Source organism: Hyla sarda, chromosome 4 (assembly GCF_029499605.1).
Source record: "Hyla sarda isolate aHylSar1 chromosome 4, aHylSar1.hap1, whole genome shotgun sequence".
NCBI lineage: Eukaryota > Metazoa > Chordata > Amphibia > Anura > Hylidae > Hyla > Hyla sarda.
The window spans coordinates 325,950,767-325,970,998 of NC_079192.1; the positions used below are offsets into that span (position 1 = coordinate 325,950,767).

Here is a 20,232-nt window from a genome sequence, read left to right on the forward strand (position 1 = left end):
GATATGCTTGGCTCACAAGGCCGGTGAGAGAATACGTGCCAGGAGAAGAAATTCATCCCACTATGGATGTTCCTTTGTTCCCATCTCAGCAGCCTACCATGTATTGGGGTATACTGTTGCCAGCTCCATCCAGCCAGCTGCCACTGGTTGCTCCACCCAGTCAGTTGCCAGCAGCCGTCCCACCTAGCCAATTGCCAACAGCTGTTGCTCCCTGTCATCCACCATTGGTTGCTACGCCAAACATCAGTCCTGCTCCTGTGACCGCTCCAAGTCTTAATGCACCTACTCCACCTGTCTTCAGAGAACCGCCCAGTCCAACCGAAGATATTGCTTCTGTTTCCAGCCCTCCAGCTGGTCCCTCGGGGACTGAAGTTCTTGAAGAATCCCCAAGTGAAGGAACTCCTGACGACTCGGAGGTGGTGTTGCGGCGGTCTCAAAGGACTACACAGGGCAAACTACCCATAAGGTACCAAGACTCACATTTAGTACCTGCACACATAGTACCTTTGATAACCCACTTCAATGCGCTGCCCATAACTTTTCAGTACTCTAGATTACTGACTTAAATGAACTACCTCACGTTTCTCTAATACATACACCAAAATAAATATCTCACTTAAGAAAGCACTTTAGGGATTGTAGCCTATTGAAGTTCAATTCCTGCCACTGTTAGGTACACTTCTTCTCCTTCTTTGCGTGTGTGAGATGCTCTACCTGGCCAGTAGGTGCTCTTGCGAGCTAACAAATGAAACACGTAATTCTTAAAGTAACCTAGGTAGGTTATGTGAAGTGCTCTAGGGGTAAGTAGCGTGTAGCCGATAGACCCTAGCAGCCAGCCTTACTGTGACCTAGCTTCCGGCTAGCCAGTATAACCTTATGTGTACTAACAGGTAAGTCATTGTTGGCAAAAAGAATAAAATCTGTGAGATAAGAAAATTGTTTAGTCAGCTTGAAACTAAAGGTATAAAGAGCTGTACTAATGTCTATTTAGCCTCATAAAAATGTGTAGAGAGCTAATAAAATGTCTTAGGAGCTAGCAACTTCATGTCAGATAGCTGCCTAATTGTCTAGTAAACTTTTAAAATGTAGAGTAAGCTTAATAAAAATGTCTAAGAAGTTAGAGACTAAAGGTTAGATAGCTTAATTAATGTCTAGATAGTATTAATGTCTAGATAGTCCCAATGTCTAGATAGATTTCTATTGTCTAGTCCAGATACTAGTAGGAGTATCAGAGAATGTAAATGTGTTCAATGTTTACCTAGGATGTATAGCTAATTCATAGATCATCCTGTTCTAGTCCTAGTCCCTCTGTCTTAGGGGACAGGTGTCGAGGTCGACTTATCTTAAGTAAGGGGGTTTGTGGTTTCCCGGGACCGCATCCTATACGGTACCTGTATATAGGTCCCCATAGCCAGAGTCCCTAGGACGTCGGGGTCCTTCTTATTTAGTCCACCCCTTGTCACCTCTCATCTAGATATTAGTTATCTTACAGTTTACTGAGGATTTATATAAACATAATTGTACAAATGTATATAAGTGGTTAATTACCTGTACGGAGCGTAACAGGACCTGCGGGTCACGTGATCAGGTAAACTATGTTTTTGCTTGAGGACCTTTGGAGGTCCCTGTGACGTATTGCGCCCACAATTCCTTGTAACAGTGAGGGACAGATATTCGGACCAATTGAAACGGCCCCGCCCCTGCCCATATAAGGGAGTGGCGGCCATAGCTCGCTCTCTTGTTCCCGGGCTTTTATGAGAGAAGGATCTGCGCTGCTGTCATCAGTGAGTTTATTCCTGAGCCTTGCGGCAACGGCTGATCATTACAAAACCGTGAGTGTATCAATCCCTAAGCACTCTGCAAGATCACCGGACCTTATCTATCCCCTAAATCCATATGGATTTTCGCAATTAACCCTAAATCTAGAGACTTATAAAACAAGTCAAGGTCCGCAACAACTGCCAGTCACTGAAGTGTATAGAGACTGTATTGATGAGACTGTTACTGTTCATTGGATGTATCGCAAGCCTTTAAGTAAAGTTTATCCAAGTTCAAGTTCAACTATCTTGTGGACCTTCAGTCATTATTCATATGCACCTGTCGTTACTGGGAAGGGCGGCGATAGGCCGGAGAATTATCTCAGCATACTAGCCCTCAGCCTGGCATCACGAACTATAGGGTTAACCTTAACCCCTGATATACTTAAGCAATACCCTGACTACATTACCCCTACCCCAGGGGCCTACCACACCTGCTTGTCCTCAGTGTACAGAGCCCTGCTTGTCATCAGTGTACAGAGCCCTGCTTGTCCTCAGTGTACAGAGCCCTGCTTGTCCTCAGTGTACAGAGCCCTGCTTGTCATCAGTGTACAGAGCCCTGCTTGTCCTCAGTGTACAGAGCCCTGCTTGTCCTCAGTAGCCCTACTTGTCCTCAGTGCACAGAGTCCTGCTTGTCCTTACAGCACAGAGTCCTGCTTGTCCATCCTCACTTCCTGTATTTGGACTCCTTATAGCGACAAAAATATACATTTTTTTAACCAATGTATATTACAAATATACATACAGTTTAATGGTATTATCTACGTTATATAAAAAGTTTTTGTTGATGACAGGTACACTTTAAAAAGGTTGCTCCACAATAAAATAATACAATTCTCTGTTAGATAATATGAAACATTTTTCTATTGAATTCATTTATAAAATATGACTACATATTATTTTAGCCTGGGTCACATATAGTATTTTAGTCAATATTTTTAGGCAAACTATTGTGAAAAGATTTGTACCTTTTTCTGTATTTTGCACCCCCTCCTACTGATCAAATACTGACCACAATGATCTCCAAAATAAGAACCAAATACTGATCAAAATCCCACATGTTAACCCCTGTCTTACATACTTGGTATAATCTTTGCCCACCACTTAATATGTTCAGTACTGGTAAGAACAGTACATTCCCCCTGGAGCACTTTCTCTTGACATCCATAGCTGCTATTAACCCAACAGTACAGTATTTTTGTGTTGTATGGGGTAATAGAAGACCATGCCTGTCCCTCTTATATGCCTTCCTAATAGGGCAGTAAAGCTTATAGAGCGAAATACACCTTTAAAACCTCTCAGTCTATTGAGTGGTATTACATATATGGCACCTCTATTACCAGGATTCAAGTCCGTCAGGAATGTCTGGGAACTGAGTTCCTGCACTTTTTCCACAGCAGGAACACCGTTCCCATTAGCAGGAGTTCTGCAGGAAAAGCTCTTGAGTGAAAATCTTGGGTGAGTTCCTGCACTTTTTTCCCCAGGACTTGACCCCTGACTATTACTATTTATAAAACAATACTCAGATATTAAACTCTTACTTTGTATATCCACAGGACTTTGTCTGGCTGGTCAGTGGTCTCTGGTTATTGAATATTATGCCCTTTCTTAATATCCCTGCTGTTCCTGGTCGCTGCATCCTGGATTGAGGCCTCCTGATCAGCTCTGTCATCTGTTTCTGTAGGAGACATCGGAGTCCTCTTCTCTCTGGTCTGGAGTCTTCCATGTCGTATGACTCTTTGCTATAGGAAGCACACATATAATACAAAATACAATATAGGAACATACAGTATATAGCATGTAAAATATATATATCACTACTACTTTACTAGTACTAACATATAGTATCATTTATAGGGGTGGTTATTCATATCCTTTATTTATAGTCCACAAACTGTCCTAATGGTTTACATTCCACATTTATAGTAGTAACCATATTATTATATTTATATATTAAAACTGCGCTAAGAGCCTCCATTTTGTTGACCAAGTGTGCTGCTGCCATTTTCTTTTTTTACATGTTTTGTACTTGCCACAGCAGCAAGCACCCGTGTATTGAGTGGCTCCCTCTGTAGCCATGCATCCCCTCCCCTATTTCACAGGGGGTGGTTTGGATTGATAGTGGATAGTGGTTTGGATTGATGCCCAGCAGAGGTAAGTGAGTGTTAGGGTCCCATCTGATATGGGCCACCTCCGCGTGGTGGATGGGGGGACACGTTTTGATCAAAAAGTGTGCTTAGAGCCTCCATTTTGTTGACCAAGTGTGCTGCTGCCATTTTCTCTTTTTACATGTTTTGTACTTGCCACAGCAGCATGCAAAACATGGGTATAGGTGCTGGGTATAGGTGCTGGCTACATTTTTGTGTTTTTAAAAAATATTATATAGGGTTTCCTACTTTCAGGAAGTCCACAAAAATTCACTATAAAGACTTAACTAAAGACAAATGAACACAGTTTAGGAAAATTTGATCAAACCATGGCTTACTTAATAAGACTTAGGAATCCTTATTAACATTTTTGTCAAGCTTTCTTAAAGGTGTATTCTGGATTTTTTTTTTTTGTGCTACGGGGCTTGTAATGTTAGTGTAGTTCATAATTTAGTGTCTATACCTGTGTTTGATGGCTTGTCTCCCAATTCTTATGTGATCTTTGCCCCAATATTCATTTTTAGCAGCATTCCAAATAAGTGTTGCAGTGCGGCTCAAGACATTACATCACTAGTCAGGTGTTGAAAGAGAGCATGTCTGTGCTTCAATGAGTAGATCGACCGCTGGGTGGAAGGGAGATCATTCTCCACAGGGCTGCAGGGAATTGTTGTTTCAAGCACGGATTGTATGAAAGGGAGCCTGGCTGTCCTGCAAAGGGTGGGGTAACTGATGTGTGGAAGGGAAAAAAGTGACTGCACAATTACAAATAAGGGAGCGTGGGCCTTGTAGTTGGACGAAAAGAACTCTAACAGGAAAAAGACATTTCACAAAAAGAAAGCAGCAGCGTAATGGTGGGCTCCCATTTAGCTCCAACACAAGCATGGATCCTTCCTAAGCATGTCTATTACTGTCTAGCAGGTAAGTACTGTTTTATACCAAATTTCATTAATATGTGTTCATTAGTTTTTAAGTTATAGCTGATTTTTCAAGGACTCCAGTAAGTAGGATACCTTGTATGTGCATGAACATACTGTCCAACCAGAGGATTATCTGCTAAACCCAGTTCTGTAACACATATGAGCCAAGCCACTATAGGACACAATGGCCCTGATTTACTATTGTAAAAGATCTGTTTTGTCAGGTTGTGTGCCAGAATTTGGCACATTGCGCCACAAATTGTGTCTGCGCCAGAATTTGCGCCAAAAATTTAAAAGCCTGACCAACTCTCCATTTAACTCAGAAAACCAGAAAAAGGGGTGTTGCCGCTGGGAAAAGGGGGCATGGCCGCCTAGAAGGGGCGTGTCCCCAACATTTTCAAAAAAATCTCAACATTTTTACTAAGGTTTCCACAGAAAATGGTGTGGATTTGAGCTCTAGAAAACCCCACAGCAGTTGTAAACAAAGCAAAACATATGGAAAAGTGCAAAATATACAGAAACATTAGTAAATACTGTGGAAAAATACTTGTAGGGAATTAAAACTTACAAAGAAAACTCCACTCTTAGTAAATCAGCACCAATGGGTCCAAAAAAGATAATCTCACCTAGAGATACTATTATACTGTTGCCTGTCAAGTTTGGGTTAATACACAAAAAAATTATTTTTCTTTCTGGTTATAAGATTTGAGTGGACAGATAACATTATTATTTCATTGCATATGATGAAAATAAAGGTGGACATGTATTGGAGAGTTGTGGTGGACTCTCAGAATCATATTTCTGGTGAACTTAGTGTTCTTAAATCCAACTCTGAATTTAAGCTGGAGTAGCATGATGAGAGTACTCTGCAAGTTCATAAACATATACCGTATTTTTCGCCCTATAGGACGCACCGGCGTATAAGATGCACCCTATTTTTAGGTGCAAAATCAAAAAAATTAAAGATTTTGAACCCAATAGTGGTCTTCAACCTGCGGACCTCCAGATGTTGCTAAACTATAACTCCCAGCATGACCGGACAGCCAACGGATGTCCGGGCATGCTGGGAGTTGTTGTTTTGCAACATCTGGAGGTCTGCAGGTTGAAGACCACTGGTATAGGAGGTAATACTCACGTGTCCCCGCCGCTCCGGACCCGTCACCGCTGCCCTGGATGTCGCTCAATGGCTGTTGCCGTGTCCCCGTCGCTCCGGAACGTCTCTGCTGCCGGCCAGGTAACCTCGCTCTCCGTCGCCGTCATCACATCGTTACGCACGCCGACGCACGTACATGACGACGTGATGACGACGAAGGAGAGCGCCGGCCATGCAGGGGATCCCGGCACGGGGCAGACACCGAGGAGGCAGGTAAGGTCCCTCCCGGTGTCCTGTAAGCACTAACCCGGCTATTCAGTCGGACTGTTCGGGACCGCCGCGGTGAAATCGCGGCGGTCCCAAACAGCCCGACTGAACAGCCGAGTTAGTGTCACTTTCCCTTCAGACGCGGCGGTCAGTTTTGATCGCCACGTCTGAAGGGTTAATACAGGGCATCACCGCGATCGGTCATGTCCTATATTAGCCGCGGGTCCCGGCCGTTGATGGCCGCAGGGACCGCCGCGATAGGGGTGTATTCGCCGTATAAGACGCACCAACTTTTCCCCCCCAGTTTTGGGGAAGAAAAAGTGCGTCTTATACGGCGAAAAATACGGTAACACTTTCCCAGAACAAAAATATCGATGCAGTTGGAATTTTTCAATGTATACCTGTATGTAAAGGGAGACAAATCATTTCTTTTCCATTTATCCACAATGCCATTGCTGTCACCGATGAAAAGAAGCAGTAATTTTTTTCCAGCTGAAAATAAATAAATAAATGAAATTAAGAAAATTAAGTGAGTTTATCTGGCTGGATATCTTCCATTCAGTATAATAGAAAGTGACGGTGCATGCATAATCAACACTCCATATAGAACAAGGATCCATGGGGTGATCGAATGATGTGTTATCCAGTCGATATGCCTAAGGCTCTGTTCGTTTACCAATGTGCTATTTGCCAGGAATACATAACTGGAAGAGTTTTTGGTCTCTATGTTTTAACAGAAAGCTGTGACATATATATATATATATATATATATATATATATATATATTGACACACATCTCTAATAGGCTCCCTTTATAGGGTCATCAAATTGTGCAGAAAGAACACCCTTTCCTTGTACAGATGGGAAAGGTATTTTGTGAAAGATGTGTAAAAAGAACTTTAAAAAAGTATGTGAATAGCAGACCCCAATAACACCACTGAGGGACAAGGACAGACAACCCATCACACAGTTTGTAAGGTTGAAAAAAGACAAGAGTCCATCAAGTTTAACCTAAAGCCTTACTGTGTTGATCCAGAGGAAGGCAAAAAACCCCATGAGGCTGATGCCAATTTCTCCATGAAAGAGGAGAAATTCCTTGCCGACCCCAAAATGGCGATCAGAATAAATCCTTGGATAATATTATTACTCTCTGGAAAAACATCCAGGCTCCCTTGAACTTGTTTAGGGAGTCAGACATCACAACATCATGTGGCAGAGAGTTCCACAGTCTCACTGCTCTTACAGTAAAGACTCTGTGTCTGTGATGATGATGAAACCTTCTTTCCTTTAGACGTAGAGGATGCCCCATTGTCATGATTACTCACCTAGGTGGCATTATTATTGCCACACACATGAAAAGCAAGGCAACACTAATGCCCGTTTTATGCGAATTGGAAAAAAAGTGCATACTTACTGTATGAGAGGCATTCCAGGGGATGCTTGGCATGCAAAATGGTGACACATCCCGCCTTTTGGTACTTCCACATAATAACTTGGTTCCTTGTTGAACCTAAACATGAAAATTTATCATTATACTTTCTATGTTTAGATATTGAAAAAAAATCTACACCCATAGTTCAGATTACTGGTGTTGTCTGGTGTTAATGCACTTCCCTGAATACAAATTGGCATCAAATTGTGTTTTAGAAAAGTATACTACATATTAGTATTTGTCCTTCATGTGAAAAACCAGGGATGTCCCAAGTGATGTAATGTTTTATCTACATTCAAACAATATACGCTGTTCATCCATTCTATCAAAACCATCTGCCTAGTGTGTACATTCTCCATGGGCCACAAAAACAACTCTGACCCGTCAATGCAGGTGCACGGTGCCAGTACCCGTGTCCCAGCTACAAAAGGAAACCCTTGCCAAATGTTTAAATCTGTATTTGAGTATTATAAGTTAATGTGTATAGTTATTGTTTTGTATGGCACACTGCCATATAAGGAGGTATTACAAATGTTTGCATTTTTGTCACACCAATGGTAGATTACTTTGTAAAAGATAAGTGGATTATTGGTCACATGACATTCCCCACCGCAGTCAGTTTCTATGTAAATGCTCCTGGAAAGGCTGATTGAGGAGTTTTCTAGTCCAACCCATCTCTTCCCAAAGGGCTGGACCCAAAACCACTTTAGTATGGCTCTAGCCAGAGAAGTGTGAAGAAGCCTCTTAGCTCTGCTCCTGCTAAGCAGATCTGTGAAGTCAGATAGCCTGGCTTGGGCCAGAGTATGCACCAAGCAAGAGTGTACCTCATAGGTCAGTAAAGTTCAGGCCTAGTCATTGGTCTGTTTGAGCTAAGCCCTGCTGCAAGCAAGATAACCAAGACTGCACCAAAGCATCAAGTACTACTCTAGTTGCTAAAATTTAGAACCTGAGACAGAGCTGGGTCTTGTGCCCAGTGCTCAAGGCATAGAAGATTTCACCGAAGGGCATCTTTCTTCAAATATCCTGAAAAAAAGAAAATCTACTAGCCAGAAGTGGAAAAGCAGCTGAGCAAAGACCCTTCTGTAAACTCTCTCTTTGTCAGAGTTAGTGCTACGTGGCTAAACACGTCACAAAATTTTTCAGTGTACAGCCTGCACATAAGGTATCGTACTGTAACTAAAGTTTTTAAGTATTTGCTCCACAGTCTATTTGGACTGATTGTAACACAATCAAAAAGTGTCAAAAGCACATTAGTGACTCTTAGTCAGAATGTTTGCCATCAAAGCTTTCTTGAGGGGAACATTGACAAACCTTCCACATATCTACTTAAGAAACTGAATCCAAAGTAGCAGCAGCACACAAGGTATAAGGTGCAAAAAGTTTGTGGTTTATTGCATCAGTGTAGACAGAGCAACGTTTCTGCGACCTCTTTGTCGCCTTTCTCAAGCTCCGAGCTTGAGAAAGGCGACGAAGACGTCGCAGAAACTTTGCTCTGTCTACACTGATGCAATAAACCACAAACTTTTTTGCACCTTATACCTTGTGTGCTGCTGCTACTTTGGATTTACTTATGGAATCCCTGAACCAAGGCTCCTACACAGCGTGCACCAGCTACCTGGATTACTTCATTGGTTGTGCTGCTCTCCTGGGAAGCTTACTTAAAAAACTGTATCTTTACAACCCAGTGCTAAAGTGACTTATTACTTGGATTTTGCACAATTAAGTAAAGTCAACTTTGTTTGCAAGCTACCAAAATGTCTGAATTTCTTTTTTAATGCACTCAAAGAAGATGGATGATCCAGTCTTGAAGAAATTATCAAGGATGAAAACACTCGACACAGGATGGATGAAAACACTCAATATAGTTGTGTTGTGGTGCACTTGTGCTGTGGTTGGCAGCATGCAGTAACTGCTCCTGTAATGCTGCTGTTACCCTACATTCTTTTAAATACTTGCTTGTTTTAGCGATTACTTCCTTGTTGGCAAATAGCAAAAACAGCAAGCATTAACCCCTTAATGACCAAGCCCATTTTCACCTTAAGGAACAGGTCAATTTTATTTTTGCGTTTTCGTTTTTTTCTCCTCGCCTTCTAAAATCCATAACTCCTTTATATTTCCATGTACAGACCCATATAAGGGCTTGCTTTTTGCGTGACCAATTGTACTTTGTATATGAAACCTCTAATTTTACCATAAAATGTACGGCAAACCCAAAAATAATTTTTTTTAGGGAGGAAATTTAAATGAAAACGAAAATTTTGCACATTTTGGAGGGTTTTGTTTTCATACTGTACACTTTACGGTAAAAATGATAGGTGTTCTTTATTCTGTGGGTCAATACAATTAAAATGATACCCATGGCTAGATACTTTTATATTTTTGTACCGCTTAAAAAAAATCGAACACTTTTTGTACAAAATCAGTAATGTAAAATCGCCCTATTTTGACCACCTATACCTTTTTCATTTTTCCGTATATAGGGCGGTATGAGGGCTCATTTTTTGCGCCATCATCTTTACTTTTTTTAGATACCACATTTGCATATATAAAACTTTTAGATAATTTTTTATAATTTTTTTTGGAATAAAATGTGACAAAAAAGCAGCATTTGTGGACTTTTTAAATTTTTTTTACGTTTACGCCATTCACCGTACGGGATCATTAACATTATATTTTGATAGTTCGGACATTTACACACGTGGCGATACCAAATATGTTTATTTAAAAAAAAATTATGCTTTTTGGGGGTAAAATGGGAAAAACTGACAATTTTCATTTTTATTGGGGGAGGGGATTTTTCACTTTTTTTGACTTTTTATTTTTACATTTTTCAACTTTTTTTTAAACAATTTTTATTTCCCCATAGGGGACTATCTATAGCAATCGTTTGATTGCTGATACTGTGCAGTGCTATGCATAGGACACAGCACTACTTAGTATTATCGGTGATCTTCTGCTCTGGTCTGCTCAATCGCAGACCAGAGCAGAAGACCCCGGGAGACAGCCGGAGCCAGGTGAGGGGACCTCAGGCCGCCATGCTGGATGATCGGATCCCTGCGGCAGCGCTGCGGGCGATCTGATAATCCAATCAAAGTGCCGCAATGCTGCAGATGCCGTGATCTGTATTGATCACGGCATTGGAGGGGTTAATGGCAGACATCCGCGCGATCGCGGATGTCGGCCATTACTGGCGGGTCCCCGGCTGCTGCTAGCAGCCGGAACCTGCTGTGTATGACGCGAGCACCCTTCCGCTGCTCGCGGTCATACACAGGACGTAAATTTACGTCCTGGTGCGGGAAGTCCCGCCAAACCAGGACGTACATTTCCGTCCGGGTCATTAAGGGGTTAAAGAATTGGGGTTACATTATATAGTGAAGTTTTTCCCTTTAGATCAGCTCACCAATCACATGACTTGTCTCAGGAAGGCATGCCAATCGTTTTATTTGTGGACTGTCATCACCGCTTTGGAAAGTATCCAAAAAATTTGAAATCTAAGAGACAAAATATGTGAATGTTAGTATCTGGATGTCCATAGAACTATGTGAGAATTATTGCTTTATTTAAACATGAACTTGCATTACGCGTATATAACAATCAAGTTTACGTGACTGTCTTACTTACAATATCCCCAGATCGTGGGTCCAGAACTAGTGGGTGACCATTACCGCTGGTTATCCACACTGTTTTTAAATAAGGAACGTAACACATTCCAGTGATTTCACCGGTGAACTGTTGAAGCCTCTGGATCAGCTGTCCATCTTGTGACCATACACCAACTGTTCGATCAAAAGATCCTGTCAAAAACCTGCCAAAAATTATACAAACAACAAAATGGTAAAATCTGGCATATTTAATCTTTAATATTCTTATAGATTTCTAAAAAAAACTTGTGGTGTCCCAGTACCGCATTCTATACGGTACTTGTTTATTTATGGGTCCCCATAGCCAGAGTCTCTAGGACGTAGGGATTCCTATTAGTCAGTCTACCCCTAGTCGCCTCTATTCTAGTATATAATTAGTAATTTATGCATAGGTTAATGTAAATAGCATAATATATGTAAATAAATGGTTAATTACTTGTTTCTATGGCATCGCAGGGCCTTCGGGTCATGTGATGCGTGCCAGGCCTCACTTTGGTATTTCTAGCCTCGCTCTGGTTTTATTACGTGTATAGGAAGTCAGATGATCACCCAGAAGCCTGTGTGACGGTGAGTGACAGCTGACCTTGGACCTATCAAATTAGGCTCCGCCCCTTGTCCATATAAGGGACGCGGCAGCCATTTTAGTTCTCTTGCTCCTGTGCTCTTGATGAGAGAAGACCTGTACAGCAGTAATCACAGTGAGTAAGGCCTGAGCCTTGCGGCAACAGCAGAACAATTATAGTTATAGAGTGTATCAATCCCCAAACACTCTGCGGGACTATCGGACCTAATCTACCCCTAAATCCGGACGGATCCACGCACCAATTACCTTGATTCTATTAACCTGCAAAAGACGCAAGGTCCACAGCAACTGTCAGTCATTGAAGTCTATACAAGTGTATTACAGAGACTGTTACTGTATTCTGAATGTACCGCAAGTTCAAGAGTAAAGTTTACTTCAGTTCAAGTTTAACTCCAGTGTGGACCTTCGGTCATTATCCTCATACACCTGTCGTTTCTGGGAAGGGCGGTGATAGGCCGAAGCTATACCTCAATAATACCAGCCCTCAGCCTGGCGTCACGAGTGACAGGGTTAATATTAACCCCTCATATACCATTACCATACCACAACTACCATACACCCCCCAAGGGCTACCACAAACTGCTAGGTAATATTTATTATCAGCTGCAATGGCTGATATTGCCTTCTATAATAGACCATGTGATCATAAGCAAACAAACAAACAATTCTTTGTTGGACACATATTTCCTCCTAAAAAGGGGATATAGGCCAATGAATGATGATAAAGGGCTGCATAGATGATCCAGTGATTGTTTGTTTGGCGCTGCCTGCAAGATAGTTGATCCATGTAAAGATGACCATCTGACCACTTTCTAGCGCAAATCTGTGGAACTTATCAGACACTTATCCTCTATCCACAAGATAGGAGAGAAGTGTCTGATCGCGGGGGTATGACTTATGAGGCAAGTAGGACGAGTCCTGTACAGGAGATAATGGGGGACCCCAGCGGTCAGACCCCTTTGTGATCTGACACTTATCCCCTATCCTCTGGGCAGAGTATCATGTAACAAATCTGATCTTGTCAGGTGTCCTGGGGTACATAAAGAGCATGATATACAGTCATGGCCGTAAATGTTGGCACCCCTGAATTTTGTTCAAGAAAATGAAGTATATGTCACAGAAAAGGATTCAGTAACACATGTTTTGCTATACACATGTTTTTTCCCTTTGTGTATTGGAACTAAACCAAAAAAGGGAGGAAGAAAAGCATAATGTCACACCAAACTCCAAAAATGGGGTGGACAAAATTATTGCCACCCTTTCAAAATTGTGGATAAATAAGATGGTTTCAAGCATGTGATGCTCCTTTAAACTCATCTAGGGCAAGTAACAGGTGTGGGCAATATAAAAATCACTCCTGAAAGCAGATAAAAAGGAGAGAAGTTCACTTAGTCTTTGCATTGTGTGTCTGTGTGTGCCACACTAAGCATGGACAACAGAAAGAGAAGAAGATAACTGTCTAAGGACTTGAGAACAAAAATTGTGGAGAAATTTCAACAATCTCAAGGTTACAAGTCCATCTCCAGAGATCTAGATTGGCCTTTGTCCACAGTGGGCAACACTATCAAGAACTTTGCAACCCATGGCACTGTAGCTAATCTCCCTGGGTGTGGATGGAAGAGAAAAATTGATGAAAGGTTTCAACGCAGGATAGTCCAGATGGTGAATAAGCAGCCCCAAACAAGTTCCAAAGATATTCAAGCTGTCCTGCAGGCTCAGGGAGCATCAGTGTCAGCACAAACTATCTGTCGACATTTAAATGAAATCAAACGCTATGGCAGGAGACCCAGGAGGACCCCACTGCTCGTACAGAGACATAAAAAGGCAAGACTACATTTTGCAAAAATGAACTTGAGTATGCCAAAATCCTTCTGGGAAAACGTCTTGTGGACATATGAGACCAAGATAGAGCTTTTTAGTAAAGCACATCATTCTACTGTTTACCGAAAACAGAATGAGGCCTACAAAGAAAAGAACACAGTACCTACAGTGAAATATGGTGGAGGTTCAATGATGGGGTTGTTTTGCTACCTCTGCCACTGGGTGCCTTGAATGTGTACAAAACATCATGATATCTGAGGATTACCAACGGATTTTGGGTCTCACTGTACACAGTGTCAGAAAGCTGGGTTTGCATCCGAGATCTTGGGTCTTTCAGCAGGACAATAACCCCAAACATATGTCAAAAAGCCCCAAGAAATGGATGGCAACAAAGCGCTGGAGAGTTCTGAAGTGGCCAGCAATGAGTCCAGACCTAAATCCCATTGAACACCTGTGGAGAGATCTTAAAATTGCTGTTGGGAAAAAGCGCCCTTCCAATAAGAGAGACCTGGATCAGTTTGCAAAGGAAGAGTGGCCCAACATTCCGGCTGAGAGGTGTAAGAAGCTTATTGATGGTTATAGGAAGCGACTGATTTCAGTTATTTTTTCCAAAGGGTGTGCAACCAAATATTAAGTTATGGGTGCCAATAATTTTTTCCAGCACATTTTTGGAAATTGGTGTGACATTATGTCCAATTTGCTTTTCTTTCTCCCTTTTTTGGTTTAGTTCCAATACACAGAAAGGGAATAAACATGTGTATAGCAAAACGTGTTACTGCAATCCTTTTCTGTGAGAAATACTTCATTTTCTTGAAAAATTTCAGGGGTGCCAACATTTACAGCCATGACTGTATGTTCTTTAACTGTGCATCGCTTCATACTTCATTGACTACTGCCTTACGAACCTGAGTTCAAGTTAAGTCTTCTTCATCCAATTTAACTTTCATATTTAAATAACAAGCCCAAAGAGAAAATAGTGGCACTTTCACAACATCCTGATGTTTCAGTGACAATGGTATCACCTTTAAGAGATGACAATGTGCTAGTAGAGGCAACAGCCAATGCATCCATCTCTGCAGTTCCACACATGTAAAGTGGATTAAGAGAGGATAGCTGAGAGTGTAAAGAGAGTTGGAGAGGTTCCAATATACATCTCAAAATATTAAAATTTTAAGAGTGAGAAAGATTGGCTCAGGTAGGGAATCCAAAGTTAGAAGGTGATGCCCCTTTGATAGCTCTAGTAATACAGGTTTTGCTATATTAACACTAAAGTCTGACACCTTCCCAAGTTCCTGCAGGAGGGCAAAAACAGTAACTAGCTCAGTAATAGGATTTTCTCAGAACAATAGTAGATTGTCTGCAAAAAGGGCTGTTTTCACATGATTTTTTCCTACTGCAATCCCTGTTACTCCGGGGTCCTTAAAAATAACTTGTAAGAGAGAGCTAAATGGGCAAATTAAATAAAAGGGGGTACAATGGACACCCCTGTCTCGTTCCCTTTTTTAAATTAAAAGAAGGGAATTTACAAGGCAATAGTCCAATCACTTGGATTTACCACATGTGACACCAGTCAAGGTGTAGAAACATCTAAGAGAAATAGGCGACCCCAGAGATAAATTTAAAGTTTCATAGCAAAGAGTCTGAATACTTATGTCCCTGCAAAAATAATTTTTTTCACCTTTTTAATAAATAAGCATCGATCTCTAAATTTCTGTTTCCACATTGTCATTATGGGGTATTGAGTGCAGAATAATGGGAGAAAGATGTTTTTTTTTCTTTTCGCACAAGGACACAATATATATATTCACTAAAATGTGAAAAAAGTAAAAGGGTCTGAAAACTTTCCAAATGCATTGTGAATAGACTGAGCTTTATACAGATACATGTTGTCCCTTTGGACATTTAGTGATAAATATAACTGGAATGCATATCACTGGGTTGGACATCTTCCAAAGTCCACTGTATATAAGTTGCCACATCCATCAGGTCTAATTATGTTACAGTGGTTTCACATCATTCAACATCACAGGAGACAGGAGTACACATTACACTTACAAAACCACAAAGAGAAACCACTGGGCTATTCTAAATACCATGAATACCACATGGCGCTTCTTTACTACTGCTGACTGCAGCCTGTGAACTATCAACAATTCAACGACAAGATTCTGTTTATTGCTGTTATCTACCTATGAATGGGACTAATGAAAAAAGCATACACTTCTTTTCCCACACTTCCATATGAATTCTTAATAAATATTTTTGCATAATTCCTACGGAGCAGATTTATGGTAAATGTCTTCAGTCTACTACACCTTTATCAGATCTGATTGCCAAGTAAAACAGACTTAAAGTATTAGTGCACACCATATACACACACACAAGGTTCTCGCATTTCGACAAGAACTGCTATGTTCTTTTTTGGATCTGTTTTACTTAGCATTCAGACAGTCTCATAAATGTCGAGTAGGCTGAAAATGTATACCATAAATCTGAATACAAAATAAAATCTTTTTTATTGTGTTGTAAACTAAGCAATTCTATCATAAATTCTTATAGGATATCCAAAGGTATAGCTCCAAAGATGGTCCCAAAGGCAGGATATGTGTTTAAAATTCCTGGCAACTTCTGAGCACGAGACTTTCCCTTAGATTATCGTCATCTGAAGACGGATTTGGTGCATTTTAAACACATATCCTGTTGGACCACCATTGGAGGTACATTTAAAATGTTTCTTTTATTGAAAAATGATATTGTATTTAATGGCATAACAATTCAGCATTACTGGCAGTTGTCAGGATCCGGGTAGGTAGCGGGAAGAACACGGGAGTGCATCCTCTGTGTCAGTGAGGTGATGGCGTGGGCCGTACCAGGGGAACGGAATCTAAAGGGTTACTGGTATTCACCAGAGCCCGCCGCAAAGCGGGATGGACTTGCTGCGGCAGGTAACCCCCAGGTCGTTCCACCCGATAGCGACTCAAGCGCATTGACTGCTGAGACAGGCACGGTACACAAGGACTAGGCAAAGGCAAGGTCGGACGTAGCAGAAGGTCTGGGCAGGCGGCAACGGTTCGTAGTCAGGGGCAACGGCAAAGGGTCTGGATACACAGGCAATAGGCACACGGGAACGCTTTCACTGGCACTAGGGCAACAAGATCCGGCAAGGACAGGAAGGGGGTTTTTATGTGTAGGGAGTGATTTGAAACTGATTGTGCTAGGCACCAATTAATGGTGTACTGGCCCTTTAAATCTGAGAGACCCGGCGCACGCGTGCCCTAGAGAGCGGGGCCGCGCGCGCCGGGACTGAGCAGGAGGATGGGGCAGGTGAGAAGATCGGGATGCGACCCGCGGGCAGGCACGTCCCGCTGCGCGAATCGCATCCCAGCCGGGGGACACAGAGCAGTGCTCCCGGTCAGCGTGTCTGACCAGGGCGCTGCAAGGATGAACAGGACGCAGCGAGTGCTCCGGGGGAGGAGCAGGACCCGGAGCGCTCGGCGTTACAGTACCCCCCCCCTTAGGTCTCCCCCTCTTTTTGGAACCAAAAAATTTGTGGATAAGCTCCTTGTCCAAAATATTGGCCTCTGGCTCCCAGGACCTCTCTTCCGGACCACAATTCTCCCAATCAATTAAAAAAAAATCTTTTACCTCGAACAACCTTGGAGGCGAGGATCTCCTTGACAGAGAAGACAAACAGGAGCAGGAACAGTGACCTTGGGAGAAAAGCGGTTAAGTATGAGAGGTTTGAGAAGAGAAACATGGAAAGAGTTAGGAATGTGAAGAGAAGAAGGAAGATGGAGCTTGTAGGAAACGGAATTGATTTGGTTCTTGATCTTAAAAGGCCCAAGGTAACGAGGACCCAGCTTGTAGCTAGGGACCCGGAACCGAATGTATTTGGCAGAGAGCCATACTTTGTCACCAGGGGCAAAGACAGGAGGAGTTCTTCTCTTCTTATCCGCATGTCTCTTCATGCGAGACGAGGCCAGTGAGAGCGACTTTTGAGTCTCCCTCCAGATAGATGAGAAGTCCTGAGTTAATTAATCTACGGCAGGAACTCCAGATGAAGTGGGAATGGGCAGGGGGGCCGAGGATGACGGCCATACACTACAAAGAATGGAGATTTAGCGGAAGACTCAGAATTCTTGAAATTGTACGAAAATTCAGCCCAGGGCAGCAGGTCAACCCAATCATCTTGGCGGGAGGAGACAAAATTTTGCAGATAGTCACCAAGAATTTGGTTCACTCTCCCCACTTGTCCATTGGATTGAGGGTGATAGGCGGACGAGAAATTCAATTTGATCTTTAACTGAGTGCAGAGTGCTTTCCAAAATTTTGAGATAAATTGAACGTCTCTATCAGAGATGATATGCGTGGGAAGCCCGTGGAGGCGAAAAATGTGCAGAAAAAATTGCTTCGCCAACTGTGGCTCAGAAGGAAGACCAGAAAGCGGGACAAAGTGAGCCATTTTGGAAAAACAATCAACGACCACCCAAATGACGGTGTTGCCATGAGATGAAGGAAGATCCGTGATGACTATGTGGGACCATGGCTGTTCAGGCACCGGCAGGGGGTGGAGAAGACCCACAGGCTTCTGGCGTGGAGTTTTATCACGTGCACATACTGTACAGGCCCGTACAAAGTCAGTCATATCGTTTTCCATGGAAGACCACCAGTAGTGTCTGAAAATGAACTGTATGTGTTACGCCGAGCGCTCCGGGTCCCTGCTCCTCCCCGGAGCGCTCGCGGCGTTCCTCTCTCTGCAGCGCCCCGGTCAGACCCGCTGACCAGGAGCGCTGCACTGACACTGCCGGCGGGGATGCGATTCGCATAGCGGGACGCGCCCGCTCGCGAATCGCATCCCAAGTCACTCACCTGTCCCGGTCCCCGGCTGTCTCGTCCTGGCGTGCGCGGCTCCGCTCCTTAGGGCGCGCGTGCGCCAGCTCTCTAAGATTTAAAGGGCCAGTGCACCAATGATTGGTGCCTGGCCCAATCAGTCTAATTATCCTCCACCTGCTCCCTGTCTATTTAACCTCACTTCCCCTTCACTTCCTTGCCGGATCGTGTTGCCTTGTGCCAGAGAAAGCGTTTATAGTGTTTGCCTTACCAGTGTTCTTAACCTCTTGCTATCGCCATTGACTACGAACCTTGCCGCCTGCCCCGACCTTCTGCTACGTCTGACCTTGCCTCTGTCTAGTTCTTCTGTCCCACGCCTTCTCAGCAGTCAGCGAGGTTGAGCCGTTGCCGGTGGATACGACCTGGTTGCTACCGCCGCAGCAAGACCATCCCGCTTTGCGGCGGGCTCTGGTGAATACCAGCAGCAACCTAGAACCGGTCCACCGACACTGTCCACGCCAATCCCTCGCTGACACAGAGGATCCACATCCAGCCTGCCAAATCCTAACAGTATGGATTTTTTAATTCCGGCGTGACCAGTCAGATGGGAGGAATGACCCCATTTGAGAGTCTTGAGGCGAAGACGTGGAGGAACATAAGTTTTTCCTGGAGGAACTGGCACCAGAGAAGCAGGAGCAGAAGAGATCAGGCACTCAGGAGGTAGGATGTGCTGAGGAAGGGTCTCGACTTCGGAGGCATCGGTGGAACGAGATAAGGCATCTGCCCCTATATTCTTATCTGCAGGACGAAAATGAATTTGAAAGTTGAAGGCTTCAGAGGATCAGAAAGAAAGGCTTCAGAGGATCAGGTCTGGACAAGACTGGAGCAGAGGAGAAGGCAGCTTTGAGATGGTTAAAGGCTTCCTCCTCCTGTGGCGGCCAGGATTTCGGATTAGCATTTTTCTTAGTCAATGCTACAATAGGAGCAACAACGGTGGAGAAGTGGGGAATGAATTGACGATAATAATTAGCTAATCCGAGAAATCTTTGGATGGCTCGCAGGCTAGTGGGACGTGGCCAGTCCATTACCGCAGATAGCTTATCAGGGTCCATTTGAAGACCCTGTCCAGAGACCAGGTATCCCAGGAAAGGAAGACAACTGCATTCAAAAAGGCATTTTTCTAATTTGGCGTAAAGATGGTTTACACGAAGGCGCTGGAGCATTTGACGGACATGGAGACGGTGTTCCTCAAGGTTGGAGGAAAAAATTAGGATGTCATCAAGGTAGACAACTACACAGGTATACAATAAGTCCCGAAAGATTTCGTTGACAAAAGCCTGAAAGACTGCAGGGGCATTGCAAAGTCCAAATGGCATGACAAGATATTCGAAGTGGCCATCTCTAGTGTTAAAAGCAGTTTTCCACTCATCTCCCTCACGTATTCTGATGAGGTTATAGGCGCCCCTGAGGTCAAGTTTTGTAAAAACATTTGCTCCGTGCAGACGGTCAAACAGCTCAGAGATGAGAGGCAGAGGGTAGCGGTTCTTTACAGTGATTTTGTTAAGACCGCGTTAATCAATGCAGGGCCGTAGGGATCCATCCTTTTTGGCAACGAAAAAGAAGCCCGCTCCTGCGGGAGATGAAGATTTTCAGATAAAACCCTTTTAAAGGTTTTCTTGTATAT

General features: G+C 43.1%; 1 protein-coding gene and 1 long non-coding RNA gene across 3 annotated transcripts in view; one reads left to right on the forward strand and one right to left on the reverse strand.

Moving 5' to 3' along the window:
- LOC130369581 (uncharacterized) overlaps positions 1–3,778 on the forward strand; it is a 37,941-nt gene extending 34,163 nt beyond the window's left edge. Inside the window, exons 4-5 of the long non-coding RNA XR_008892820.1 lie at positions 3,215–3,275; positions 3,374–3,778. This is a non-coding gene — a long non-coding RNA (uncharacterized LOC130369581). The remainder of the gene's footprint in view (positions 1–3,214; positions 3,276–3,373) is intronic.
- The window catches only part of LOC130369578 (uncharacterized), a 115,605-nt gene that overhangs the window by 30,983 nt on the left and 64,390 nt on the right, over positions 1–20,232 (reverse strand). For both annotated transcript variants that reach the window (XM_056574993.1, XM_056574992.1), the window contains exons 6-10: positions 11,295–11,478; positions 11,074–11,164; positions 7,656–7,751; positions 6,643–6,733; positions 3,359–3,559 (exon numbers count right to left, since the gene is read on the reverse strand). In XM_056574993.1, coding sequence (XP_056430968.1) covers positions 3,359–3,559; positions 6,643–6,733; positions 7,656–7,751; positions 11,074–11,164; positions 11,295–11,478 — 663 coding nt within the window. The remainder of the gene's footprint in view (positions 1–3,358; positions 3,560–6,642; positions 6,734–7,655; positions 7,752–11,073; positions 11,165–11,294; positions 11,479–20,232) is intronic.